The sequence below is a fragment of the Mastigoproctus giganteus genome, chromosome 13 (assembly GCF_048544385.1).
Source record: "Mastigoproctus giganteus isolate SK-2022 chromosome 13, ASM4854438v1, whole genome shotgun sequence".
Classification (NCBI taxonomy): domain Eukaryota; kingdom Metazoa; phylum Arthropoda; class Arachnida; order Uropygi; family Thelyphonidae; genus Mastigoproctus; species Mastigoproctus giganteus.
Window position 1 is genome coordinate 163,453,395 of NC_143587.1, and position 14,423 is coordinate 163,467,817.

At 37.4% G+C, this 14,423-nt stretch overlaps 1 protein-coding gene across 2 annotated transcripts in view; it reads left to right on the forward strand.

Moving 5' to 3' along the window:
* LOC150076569 (helicase ARIP4) overlaps positions 1-14,423 on the forward strand; it is a 566,013-nt gene that overhangs the window by 219,641 nt on the left and 331,949 nt on the right. For both annotated transcript variants that reach the window (XM_090388127.1, XM_090388128.1), the window contains one exon: positions 3,440-3,556. In XM_090388127.1, the coding sequence (XP_090244253.1) occupies positions 3,440-3,556 (117 nt within the window). The remainder of the gene's footprint in view (positions 1-3,439; positions 3,557-14,423) is intronic.

Sequence of the window (14,423 nt, forward strand, 5' to 3'; positions counted from 1 at the left end):
ACAGCAAGGATTTCTTTACTTATATAAACTCTAAAAGGAAGGGGATGGATCTGATTGGTTCACTTAACATCGATGGTTCGACTGTTGATGATCCTACTCAGATAGCAAACAAACTTAATGAGTATTTTGCATCTACATTCACACATGAGGAATTATTAAGGTTTGAAAATGGCAGAGGGTTATCAAATTGTAGCAGGATACTTTATGATTTTGTAATAACTGAGAGCAAAGTGGAGGAGAAATTGTTGAAGTTAAACATAAGAAATGCACCTCAGGTGGATGGGATCTATCCAGTTATATTAAAGGAGGTGGCAAAGCAACTAAGCAAACCCTTAGCCATAATTATGAGAGCATCCTTGGACTCAGGGGAGGTTCCCATGGACTGGAGATGTGCAAATGTGTCTGCAATTCACAAAGGGGGATTGAAGGGTGACACGAGTAATTACAGACCAGTTAGTTTAACTTCTGTTCCGGGTAAAATAATGGAGTCACTGTTTAAATATGCGTTGCAGGATCATCTAGACAAGACTGCAGCAATAATTCAGACACAGCATGGGTTTGTTAAGGGAAAGTCTTGTCTGACAAATTTGATAGGATATTATGATGTGGTTACAAAGCAACTGGATGCAAAAAATAATTTTGATATCATGTATTTGAATTTCAGGAAAGCTTTTGACACTTGCGCATGGAAGACTATTGTACAAATTGGAGCAGAATGGTATTAAGGGTAAGTTGCTACAATGGATAAAAGGATGGTTAAGTGGGAGAAGACTGAGGGTGGTAATCAATGGGTGGTGCTGCTCTTCGTGGACTAATGTTATTAGTGGAGCCCCACAGGGTTCGGTGTTGGGTCCACTGTTGTTTTGTATATTTATCAATGATATTGATGAAGGTATATCAGGCTTAGTGTTGAAGTTTGCAGATGATACAAAGGTTGGCAGGGTTGTTAATGACAGTAATGGCAGTGTGCTACTGCAACAGGATCTAGATAATTTGGGCAGGTGGGCAGTGGCAACTGAAGTTTAACCTTGACAAATGCAAAGTATGCATATGGGTAGAAGTAACGCCAGAGAAACATACCAACTGTGTGGTACTACACTTAAGGTGGTAGAAAATGAAAAAGACATGGATGTAATTGTGCAGTCAGATATGAAGTTTTCTGAGCAATGCAGACAGGCTGCCAGAGCAGATCATGGGGTTTTGTCAATGATATATAGGAATTTTGCTAGCAGGGAAAAGGAGGTGATTGTCCCTCTCTATAAGGCAACGGTCAGGCCACACCTTGAGTACTGCATACAGGTCTGGAGGCATCATTTTTGGAAGGATGTAGATTTGCTTGAGGATGTAGATTTGCTTGAGCGGGTACAGAGAAGGGCAACAAGATTAATGAGGGGAATGACGGGATCTTCTTACCAAGAGAGGCTTAAGTTCTGCAAATTGCAGTGGCTGGAGACTAGGCAACTGCACGGTGATCTGATTGAGGTGTATAAGGCCTTGAATGGGTTGAGCACGCTGAATTCTGATGGGATCCTTCCACTTGTTCAGATTACGAACCTAAGGGGGCATAAATTCAAATTAAGAAAGGACAGATGTAGAATAGATGTGTGGAAATTTGCCTTTAGCCAGCGGGTTGTTAATTGCTGGAACAAACTTCTATCTGTCGTTGTGGAAGTTGATAGGTTGAATAAATTTAAGGAGGAACTGGACAGGCATTTGGAGGGAATGGTGTGATTTTTTTTTTTTTTTTTTTGGCTGATGCTGCATAAGCTCATACACTTGCTTTCTTGCATCACATGCCACTACTACTACTACTACATTCAACTGACTCAACAGTGCACTGTTTATATATATATCAATTGGATGCAGTTCTTTTGATTTTCATGTTTTTCTTAATTAACAGAATAACACCTCCTCCCTTCCTATCCTTTCTGTACACATTGTACTCCCCAAATTCCAATTCTGGATTCCTAATATCTGTGTGACACCACTTCTCTGATATCCAAACAATATCCACCTTTGATGTCTTGACCAACACTTCAAATTTATTTACTATACTTCTAGCATTGCTATACATGCACCTATTCTTATTCCTAGTTACCCTAACACATACCATATACCCACTTGTTTCACGATAACTGCCATCAGTCCCTGAAAGCCCCAACACTCCTCGCTCCAGGCTGCTACTTATTTTAATAGAAGTAGAATAAATAGAATAATTGCAAGTATGAAAGTGGTCAAATTGACCATTGTATTGGTTTTAGTGTTAATAAATGTTGTGTTTTTACAGCATTTATGATAATGCCATACAAAATAAAAAAAAATGCTTTAGCAAATTACAGTAAACCTTCACTAATCTGGATTACTTGGGGAGAGGTCATCTGGATTAGTGAAGAAAAAGATAGCCCTAAAAGACAAAAAAACTTGGAACACAAATAAATGGAACATTTAATGATATAGGTAGTGCTAATAAAAATAAATAAAAAAATATCACTGTAGAGCCTTTATTTAAAAACTGTAAAAAGATAATCCATTTATCCACCGATAGACTACTGTACAAATTGGAGCAGAATGGTATTAAGGGTAAGTTGCTACAATGGATAAAAGGATGGTTGAGTGGGAGAAGACAGAGGGTGGTAATCAATGGGCGCTACTCTTCGTGGACTAATGTTATTACTGGAGTCCCATAAGGTTCGGTGTTGGGTCCACTGTTGTTTTGTATATTTATCAATGATATTGATGAAGGTATATCAGGCTTAGTAGCGAAGTTTGCAGATGATACAAAGGTTGACAGGGTTGCTAATGACAGTGTGCTACTGCAATAGGATCTAGAAAATTTGGGAAGATGGGCTGAGAATTGGCAACTGAAGTTTAACATTGACAAATGCAAAGTACTGCATATGTGAAGTAACCCCAGAGGAACGTACCAATTGTATGGTACTACATTTAGGGTGGTTGAAAATGATAAAGATCTGGCAGTAATTGTGCAGTCAGATATGAAGTTTTCTGAACAATGCAGACAGGCTGCAAGAGCAGGTCATGGGGTTTTGTCAATGATATACAGGAATTTTGCTAGCAGGGGAAAGGAGGTGATTGTCCCTCTGTATAAGGCAATGGTCATGCCACGCCTTGAGTACTGCATACAGGTCTTGAGGCCTTATTTTAGGAAGGATGTAGATTTGCTTGAGTGTGTACAGAGAAGGGCAACAAGATTGGTGAACTCAACTGTGAAAAGAATTTTTTCTATTTTGATCCACATTATCCGACATCCGGATTAACTGTAACCAGATTAGCAAAGATTTATTGTACAGTATTATCATTTTTTTGAAGTGGCGCATTAGAAAAAATCATTACTGACCCAAAAGTATCTTTTCATGAATTTTGGCTATCTTTAACATCCCTTTTCATAGTGGCTATATAATATCTACCTTTTTTGTTGCAGATTGGTGGAATTCGTTTTTTATATGATAATGTTGTAGAAAATATTGAAAGATACAAAACATCTGGTGGATTTGGATGCATTCTGGCTCATAGTATGGGACTTGGAAAGACTGTTCAGGTATTTATTTTTTCTGTTAATATTGAAATCTATTTTAAAAATATTAATTTTTGAATCAATTATAAAGCAGGTAATAAACTTAAAATTCATCATATCATGGAAATTCAATAAAATACCATTAATTTTATTTTAACACTCTAGTGGCTACATTTGGTGGTGTGCAGCATAAAACAAATCTATAGATTTAAAAATTTCTTAAAAGGAGTGGGGGTTTCTTTCTTTTGTTATGTAGAATATATAATTCAATATAATTTAGAAATACTCTGTATTAATGAAGAATTAAATATCATTTTAAACTATGAAATTTAAATGTACAGTTTTTATTATAGACACATTTAATACTCTCATTAAATGAGAATATTATTTAGTTACTCTCATTTCAATTATAGTCTCATATAAAAACGTTTTTAAAGTGATATATTTATTGTATTATAAAATTTCCACTGGAAAAATTTTATGCATCCTTTGCTTCAACTAATACAAGTAATATTATGTTCCTGGAAAAGTTTGGTAGTCGAGTTTCCACTTTGGCACTAGTCAGTTTTTTCTTTTAAGTACAATATTTTAATAGGCGGTTGTCTTATGTGAACCGTTAAAAAAAAGCATGTTTTTGCCACAGAAAATGGATTTTAATACTAAATTAGTTTGGATGGGGTTTTATGTGATTGCTTATTTTAAATTAATATATAAGAGAAATGGTCTTTTGCTATGTAGAGGTTTTACTACATGGATGTTTCACTATCTGGAAGTCCTTTTACTATGTGGAGGTTTAGTTAGTTAGTACAATAAACAAATTAAACTTTTGCAAAAAATCTTCATGTGATATGAGTGTTTTTCTTATATATTAGTGTGAATAAAATATTTGTAGTGTACAATGCTTACATAAATTGCTTAAACTTTACCACCTGATTAATGATGCTACTGTAAAAGATTGATTTGTTAAATAAATAATATTTTATATGGAAGTTGCATGAGTCACTCAAAGAATATTTAAATTTATTCAGGTTGACAAAGTATTAATATCAAATGTTAAGAAAAGAAAAGCTTTTGTGCACCATAAAATATACATTTATACATAAATATACATAAAATATACTCCCCTTGCACTTCACCATCAGATATGCAAACCAAATAACCTAATTCAGTAGTTCATAAACTTAATTGGTGTCATAACTGCAAATAACACTTTTTCAGTCAGAAAATTAGTGGATCTTCAAGTTTATTGATGTTAAAATTTAAACTTTAAATTCAGAATGTTTAAATTTATTCAGGTTGACAAAGTATTAATATCAAATGTTAAGAAAAGAAAAGCTTTTGTGCACTATAAAATATACATTTTTGCAAAAAACGTTTTTTGGGAATTCAGGGATTCCAGATTAAGAAACCTTACTCGAATTACACTTTTTAAAATTTAAGCATATTTTTATTTTTAATTTTTGCAGTTTATTCATGTTATAGTAAATGTATATCAGTAATACTGATATATTTAACTGAATTTTTTATTAATAAAAATAAATTACACCTGCCAACACCTGTAATGCCTTAGATGTGGTAATGAATAACAATTTTGTTACAATATTACATCCAAATGTTAAATATATACATAGATAAATATTTGTAAAATAATAAGAGGAGTTTATCTCAATATAGTACGTAGAACACTTCCGTATGATACTCTGCAGAAATTAAAACGAAAAAATCGAAAACTTACATTAGAGTAAAAAATAAATAATTAAAAACCAATTCAAATCAATTTAACACAATTAAATATTAAAAAGAATCTACCGAAAATATTCAAACCGATTTTCCTTCCTGAAGCTGACAGCACTAATTTTTTTTCATTCCTGAAAAAAAATTTTTTTTCCATTCCTGTGATCACGACATACAGTTGAATAGCGTTGTCAGCTTCAGGAAGAAAAATCGTTTTGAATATTTTTGTTCGATTCTTTTTAATATTTAATTGTGTTAAATTGTTTTTTAATTATTTATTTTTTACTCTAATGTAAGTTTTCCATTTTTTTCATTTTAATTTCTGGAGAGTATCATACGGAACTGTTCTATGAACTATATTGAGGTAAACTCCTCTTATTATTTTACAAATATTAATATCAACGTAGAACATATTGAGTATTACAGCTCTGATTCATACTATCTAATACATAGATAAAATATATATTAAAAAAATATTATTACGTAATAACAAAAAATTAAAAATATTATAAAAAATCCAATTTTTTACTCAAGTCTAAAGTTTTTCATTTTTTTCACAACAATTAAACTAGTATTTCAATTATGGAAAGATACATAAATGAATAAAATTGATAACGCTCATAAGTGTTATCAATGATATTGCCAAGGGGAATGTCTTTGTGTGTGCGCAATGTAAGGAGTGCGAGGAAATCATGTGCCAACTTGACATTGTTATCAAGCTCTCAGCTGCCCACACCAATGCCAGAGCTTGCACTTGAACATCACGCAACACAGCGGCAACCCACAAGGCAGAAAGCACTGGTCCAAAGAGAAATATTTGTTGTAGGTGACATGTGTTTCCCATTTCCCTCTATTGTCAGGGAAATGGGGAACACATTGTGCAAAAAGGATAGATGGAACAGGACCAAGGTATGTCTGCCAGGGACAAAGGTTGATGACGTTGTAGGGCAGATATCATCCTTTAAGGTCATTTAAGGTCATTGTTGTACACATTGCCACTAATGATATTAAGAGTAGGAGACTGGCAGAATTACTTAACAAGTACAAGACAATGCTGAAAAAAAGCTGTGAGTTAGGGTTCAATTTGAAAGTGTCTACAGTTCTGCCCAGACACAATAGGATGGAGTATATGATGGGAGCCTTGTCGATCAATTCTGCCCTGGAGAGATTGTGCAAGGCTCAAGGGGTAGAATTTTTCTCAGCCTGGTCTGTGCTTGTTAACAGGAGACACTGCTTCTACAGGGATAGGACCACTTAAATAGAAAGGGTGCAAAAATATTTGCTGTTGCAATCGAGGCAGAGTTAGGTGGCTTGGAAAACTGCTAGCATGGGGGGATACACGGACTAATAGATTAACAGTAGCCGCTGGCAGAGGTAAAAGTGATTCTTGCTCTACTTCTATTGAAATGCAGTTGAGCATCAGCCTGGAAAGCAAGTCAATGGGAATTTCCAGAACTGCTGGGAGTCATAGTGGAAAAAGTAAATACATGGGCTGTGTTAGGGTAACTAAGAAAAAGGTGCATGTATACTTTCATGTACACCAATGCTAGGAGTATAGTTAATAAATTCAATGAGCTTGAAGTGCTTGTCAAGACATCAAAGGCAGACATTGTTGGGATATCAGAGACATGGTGTCACACAGACATAAGCAGTGCAGAACTGGAATTTGGGGAGTAAAATGTGTACAGAAAGGATAGACAGGAGAGGAAGGGAAGAGGGGTTATGCCGTTAGTTAAGAAACACACAAAATCTGAGGAAGTGCATCCAAATGATATGGGTGAACAATGCAATGTTGAGTCTTTTTGGTGTGACATAAGCACTGGGAAAGGAAAAATGAGAGTAAGTGTGTGTTATAGGCCTAATGAATCTGATGAGTATAATGAGCCATTGTGTAGAGAAATAAAGTGGGCCAGTAAATTAGAGTGTCTTATAATGGGGGATTTTAATTTCCAAGATATTGACTGGAATTTGTGGGTTGGTCACTCATACACTAGCAAGGCTTTTGTGGATTTTTTGGATGATTGTTTTCTACAGAAGCATGTTTGGGAGGCAACTAGAGGAGTAATACTCTTGATCTGATTATCAGTAGTGATTCTTCATGCATCAAGAATCTTCCGATAAAGGAACCACTAGGTGACAGTAATCACAGTGGGATTTACTCAAAGAGGTAACTACCATCAAGGGTAAAGGGAAGGGTTTTTGCTTTCTTAAAGGTAATTGCAGTGGTCTGAGACAGTATCTAAATTCTGTACGGTGGAAACAACTGATGATGTTACCAACAGCAAATTCAAAATGGGAAGCATTCAAAGAATTAATCTTGGAAGCCTCTAGGCTTTTCAGCATGGGTTTGTTAAGGGGAAGTCTTGTCTGACTAATTTGATTGGATACTATGATGTAGTCACAAAGGAACTGCATGCAAAGAATAACTTTGATATCATATATTTGGATCTTAGAAAAGCCTTTGATACTGTTGCATGTGGAAGACTGCTGCACAAATTGGAGCAGTATGGCATTGGAGGCAAATTGCTGCCATGGATAAAGGGATGGTTGAGTGGGAGAAGACAGAGTGGTAATCAGTGGACACTGCTCTTCATGGACAAATGTTATTAGTGGAGTTCCTCAGGGTTCAGTGTTAGGTCCATTGTTGTTTTCTGTATTTATAAATGATATTGATGATGGTATATCAGGCTTAATGTCCAAGTTTGCAGACAATACGTAGGATGGCAGGATTGTTAATGACACTAATGAGAGTACACTGCTGCAACAGGATCTTGAAAAGTTGAGCAGATAGGCTGAGAGGTGGCAAATGAAGTTTAACATTGACAAGTGTAAAGTACTACATATGGGAAGCAGTAATATCAGAGTAACGTTTCAACTCTGTGGTACCACACTGAGAGTGGTAGAGAATGAAAAGGACCTGGGAAGTAATTGTGTAGGTAGATATGAAGTTTGCTGAGCAGTGCAGATGGTCTGCATGAGTAGCTCCTGGTGTCTTGTTAATGATATACTGGAAATTTTCTAGCAGGGATAAGGAGGTGGTTATCCCCTTATATAAGGCAATGGTCCGGCCACACCTTCAGTACTATATACAGGTCTGGAGGCCTCATTTTAAGAAGGATGTAGAGCTGTTGGAATGAGTACAGTGAAGGGCAACAAGATTAATGAAGGGAACAAGCTGTTGCTCTTACGAAGAAAGGCGTCTTAAGTTTTGCAAATTACAGTGTCTGGAGACTAGGCACCTGTGAGGTGATCTGATTGAGGTATATAAAGCCTTGAATGGTTTGAGCATGCTCAATGCGGATGGGATTCTTCCTCTTGCTCAGAATAGTTCTCTAAGAGGGCAAAATTCAAATTGAGGCAAGACGGTTGTAGGTTAGAGAAACATGTGTGGTTCTCTAACCTTTCTAAAAAAGAAAAATGTGTGGAGGTTTGTCTTTAGCCAGCGGGTGGTTAATTGCTGGAACAAACTTCCATCTGTCGTAGAAGTTGATAGCTTAAATAGATTCAAGGCAGAACTTGACAAACATTTGGAGAGAGTGGATGGGTGAAATAAGGGTTTTTTTTTTTTTTTTTTTGGCTGATGCTGCATAAGCTTGCTTTCTTGCATCACATGCCTTTGCTAATGCTAAAGTAAAGTTTAATACTACTTTAATTAACGGACAACAGTGTACTATCTATTCCAGTAGTCAGTTAGCTCCTGGTCTTAATTTTTTTTTTTTTTTTTTGTGTCTAGTTTCGCCTTCAACTTATTTAAGTTGCTGACCTCCACTACAAGAGATGGAAGTTTGTTCAACCTATCAACCAACCACTGGCTAAAGGTGAATTTCTGCACATCTGTTCTACAATTGTCTTTCCTCAATTTGAATTTATGCCTCCTCAGGTGCATAATCTGAGCAAGAGGAAGAATCCCATTAGTATTGATTGAGCTTGCTCAATCCAATTGAGGCCTTATACACCTTAATTAAATCACCTCAGAGGTGATCTAATTGAGGTCTCCAATCTTCAGTTGATATTTGCAGAACTTATGCCTTTCTTGGTAACACCAACCCTTTGTTCCCCTCAACAATCTCATTGCCCTTCTCTGTACTCATTTCAGCAGCTCTACATCTTTCCTAAAATGAGGCCTCTAGATCTGCATACAGTATTCAAGGTGTGGCCTGACCATTGCCAAGGGGACAATCACCTCCTTATCCCTGCTAGCGAAATTTCTGTATATCATTGACAAGACACCATGAACTACTCCTGCAGCCTTTTTGCACTGCTCAGAAAACTTCATATCTGACTGCAAAATTATTCCCAGTTCCTTTTCATTCTCCACTACCCTGAGTGTGCCGACCGGGCTAGCTGGGTGGGTAAAATGCCTGCCTGGTAACCCAAAGGTCACAGGTTTGATTCCCTCCTTGGATCAAAGTACTGCAAAAACCTTGGGAGGTGCATTATGGCCACAGAAGCCTATGCGCCAAAAACTACCAAAAAAAAAAACAAAAAAACCCTGAGTGTAGTACTACCCAATTGATACGTTACTCTGGGTTACTGCCAATGTTAAACTTCAGTCGGCAAGTCTCAATCTTTCCAGCTCCAACTTTTCTAGATCCTGTTAAAGAAGCATACTGTCATTAACAACAGTGCCAACCTTGGTATCGTCTGCAAACCTTGGACATTAAGCGTGATATACTTTCTTCAATAACATTGATAAATACAGAAAAAAACAGTGGATCCAACACTGAACCCTGGGGGACTCCACTAATAACATTAATCCATGAAGAGCAGTGCCCATTGAAAACCACTCTCTGGCTTCTGCCACTCAACCATCCTTTTATCCATTGTAGCAACTTGCCCTTAATGCTGTACTGCTTCAATTTGTACAGTAGCCTTTTATGTGCCACAGTATCAAAAGCTTTCCTAAAATTCAAGTATATGATATTAAAATTATTCTTTGCATCTAATTCCTTTGTGACCATATCATAGTATCCAATCATATTTGTCAGACAAGACTTTCCCTTAACAAACCCATGCTGTGTCTGAACTATACCTGCAGTCTTGTCTAGATGATCCTGCATTGCTTCCTTAACCAGTGACTGCATTATTATCCCTGGAACAGAAGTTCGAATAACAGGTCTGTAATTACTTGTCCACCTTTGTGAATTGGGTACACATTTGCACATCTCTAGGCCATGGGGACCTCCCCCGAGTCCAAGGAAGTTTCATAATTACTTCCTTTGCTGCCTTCTTTAATTTAACTGGATAGATCCTATCCACCCTAGGTGCCTTCCTTATGTTTAACTTTAACAATTTCTCCTCTACTTTGCTCTCAGTTATTAGAAAATCACTTAGCTCCCTGATAGAGTTTGATAAACTTCTGGCATTCCCCTCCTTGAATAACTCCTCATGAGTGAATCTAGATGCAAAATAATCATTCAGTTTTTCAGCTACTTGAGCATGAACATCAATAGTCAAATCATCTGTTAAGTGGATCAGTCTGATTCGTCCCCGGCGCCTCCGTAGCCAGGTGGGCAGGAGCAGCAGTGCGTAGCACACGCTTCTTGACTAGACCGGGGTTCAAGCCCGTGCCCACCAAATACGGAAGATGCGGAAAGGTCAGGGAATGACCACCGCATATCCCAGGAGCAATATAGCCTTAGTTGCTAATGCTCCTAAAAACCAAATAATACAACAATAACTGATTCGTCACTTTCCTTCTAGAATTTACATAAGAAAAGAACTCTTTGCTGTTTTTCTTCGCATCCTTTGCCAAAGATCTCTCATAATCTGCCTTTGTCCACCTAACCTCCTTTGTGACTTGATTACAGATTAGCTTCTGTGTGCCGTAGGCTTCTGTGTCGCCAGATAATTTATATGCATCCCGTTCATTTTTCTTCTCTGCCATGAGTTACGTTAATTCATCTGATATCCATTAGACCTAAACCTTGAACCGTATTTCTTAGTTGGTATGAAAAGCATAGTACCCTCCAAGATTAAGTCCCCGAAAGCTTCCCATTTAGAATTCATTGTTGGTAACATCATCAGTTGATCCCACTATATAGAATTTAAAAACTATCTGAGACCACTGTGGTCACCTTTATGAAAACAAAAACCCTTTCCCATACCCCTGGGGTGCCTCCGTAGCCAGGTGGGAAGGAGCAGTAGTGCGTATCACATGCTTCTTGATTAGACCGGGGTTCGAGCCTGTCACCACCAAATACGGAAGATGCGGAAAGGTCAGGGAATGACCACCGCATATCACGGAGCAATATGGCCTTAGTGGCTAATGCTCCTAAAAACCAAAACAACAACAATAACATCCCATACCCCTGATGGTAGTTACATCATTAACTAAATGCCACATCAGTATCCTGTTATCACTGCCAACTAGTGGTTCCTTTATCTGCAAATTCTTAATGCATGAAGAATCACTGCTGATGATCAGATCAAGAGTATTACTCCCTCTGGTTGCCTCTCGAACATGTTGTTGCTGTAGAAAATGGTCATCCAATCCACAAAAGTCTTGCTAGTGTTCGAGTGATCGACCCTCAAGTACAGTCAATATATTTGAAAGTTAAAATCCCCCATTTATATGACATTCAGATTTACTGGCCCACTCTATTTCTCTGCACAATTTCTGATTATACTCATCATATTCTTTATGCCTATAACACACACCTACTCTCATTTTCCCTTTCCCAGTGCTTATGTTACACTGCTGCCCTTGTACCATAAAGTCTACAAACAACAACAACAGCTTATGTCACACTGACTCAACATTGCATTGCCCACCAATGTCAATTGGATGCACTTCCTTAGATTTTATGTGCTTCTTAACTAACAGCATAACCCCTTCTCCCTTCCTGTCTTTTCTATCCTTTCTGTACAAATTGTACTTCCCCAAATTCCAATTCTGTACTGCTCGTATCCATGTGGCACTACATCTCAGATATCCCAACATTATCTGCTTTACCAGCACTTCAAATTCATCAAATTTATTTACTATACTCCTAGCATTGGTGTACATGCAAGTATACATACACCTGTTCTTACTCTTAGTTACGCTAACACAACCCATGTATTTACTTGTTCCATGTGACTCCCACCAGTCCTTGAAATCCCCAGTACCTTGCTTTGTAGGCTGCTGCTCATTCCAATAAAAGCAGTGCAAGAATCACTTTCATCTCTGCCTGTAGCTACTGTTACTCTATTAGTCTGTGAATCCACCCAAGCTAGCAGTTTTCCAACCCACCTAACACAATGCCCCGATATCATCCGCAAATATTCTTGCACCCTTTCTTTTTAAGTGTATCCTGTCCTTTATAAACCATCTCTCCTGTTAACAAGTAGAATAATAAAGTTTAAATTATTTTTTAACTGGTTATTTTTGCAAAATATATCTATATTACTGTTATTTAAATTCGGTGAAGCCCTATTGAAGTAGTAGTGATTGAGATGAGAGGTTTTACTAAATTTTTACAAAATAGATTGCTTTCGCAATGACCTGACTGGGTAACTAAATTATTAAGACACAGATTTTTTTTTTTTTTTAATGTAAACCCCAAACACGAGAGGTATAAGAACCTATAGTACTTAGTACCGTGCTTGGGTTGGAGATTGAGAAGACGAAAGAAGATATTTGTTGACATTGGACTATAACTTCTGTAGACTGTAATTTTTAGGAAATATGTATGAAGGAAGGTTGTTCCAGAAAACGCCAGCTGAATGAATAAACGAGGAAGATGAAAACTTGGTTCTGTGAGTTAGACGTTGGACAGTAAATGGATGTTGGTTGGTGGCGGCACGTGTTCAGACTGTTTTGAAAGAGAGAGCAGTAATTATAGAAGCCAATTCAGGAGAACAGTGCCCATGGAAGTATTTGTAGAAGAAGCATGCAGCAGAAACAGTACGTCTATGAGACAGCGAGTGGAGAGACTCTGTTAGAGATGAATCATTAATTAACCTAACTGCCCTCTTCTGAATGGAATCTAGAAGCCTGAGAGAGGTAGGTTTTGGGGGCACCACCCCAGATGTGGGAACAATATTCTATGTCTGGGCGGATTTGCGATTTATACAGAGGGTTCGAGCCCGTCACCATCAAATACGGAGGATGCGGAAAGGTCAGGAAATGACCACCGCATATCCAGGAGCAATATGGCCTTAGTTGCTAATGCTCCTAAAAAAAACCAAAAAACAAAAAAACAAAGATTTATACAGAGTGAGCAGCTCTTTGGAAGAAAAGTAACGCTGAGAGCGAAAGAGAAAACCAAGTCTTTTAGATGCAGAGGAAGCAATATTTGTAATGTACTTGTGCCAAGAGAGATTAGAAGTCAAGGTAATCCCCAAAAGAGATATATCATTTTGCCTAGAAATCGGAGTGTCACTAAAGATAAGCATAGGAGCAGAAGAATCCTTTTTGCGAGATATAAGACAAGACTGAGTTTTAGAAGGGTTCAAATCAAATAAGTTGTCTTTGCCCCACTGGAGAATTACCTGAAGATCGGCATTTAAGGACTTGGTAGCAGATTTTCGAGAAGTTGAAGCTGATTGAGCAGGACAAGGTTTCTCAAAATGGAAAGTGGAATGCAATGTGCTATCATCGGCAAAATTATGGATAGGATTTCCAGTCAATGGAAGAAGGTCATTAATATACAAGAGGAAAAGAGTGGGGGACACTGGCATTAGTGGAGAAGTTAGAAGACAGAGAGCCATCTACCGTCACCCTCAGTGAGTGATCAGAGAGAAAACTGGATAACCAATTACTAAAAACAGTTGGCAAACCATAAGATGGAAGCGTGTTTAGAAGACCTTTATGCCAAACACGATCAAAAGCCTTTGAGATGTCAAGAGCAACTACTTGTGTTTCACCGAACCTTTCCATTGAATTAGTCCATAAATGGGTAACGTAAGCCAGAATATCATCAGTGCATCGACACTGACGGAATCCATACTGGCGATCGTTGATCAGACGGAAGGTTTCTAGGTAGTTTCAGAGTTGACGGTTAATTGATTTCTCCATTACTTTAGAAAGAGTAGAAGTAATTGCAATGGGACGATAATTGGATGGGAGGGATTTGTCACCCTTTTTGGGAACTGGCTGGATATGAGCAAATTTCCAAGCAGAAGGAAAAACACCTTTGGAATAAGAAAGTGAAAAAAGGCGGCAAAGAATAGG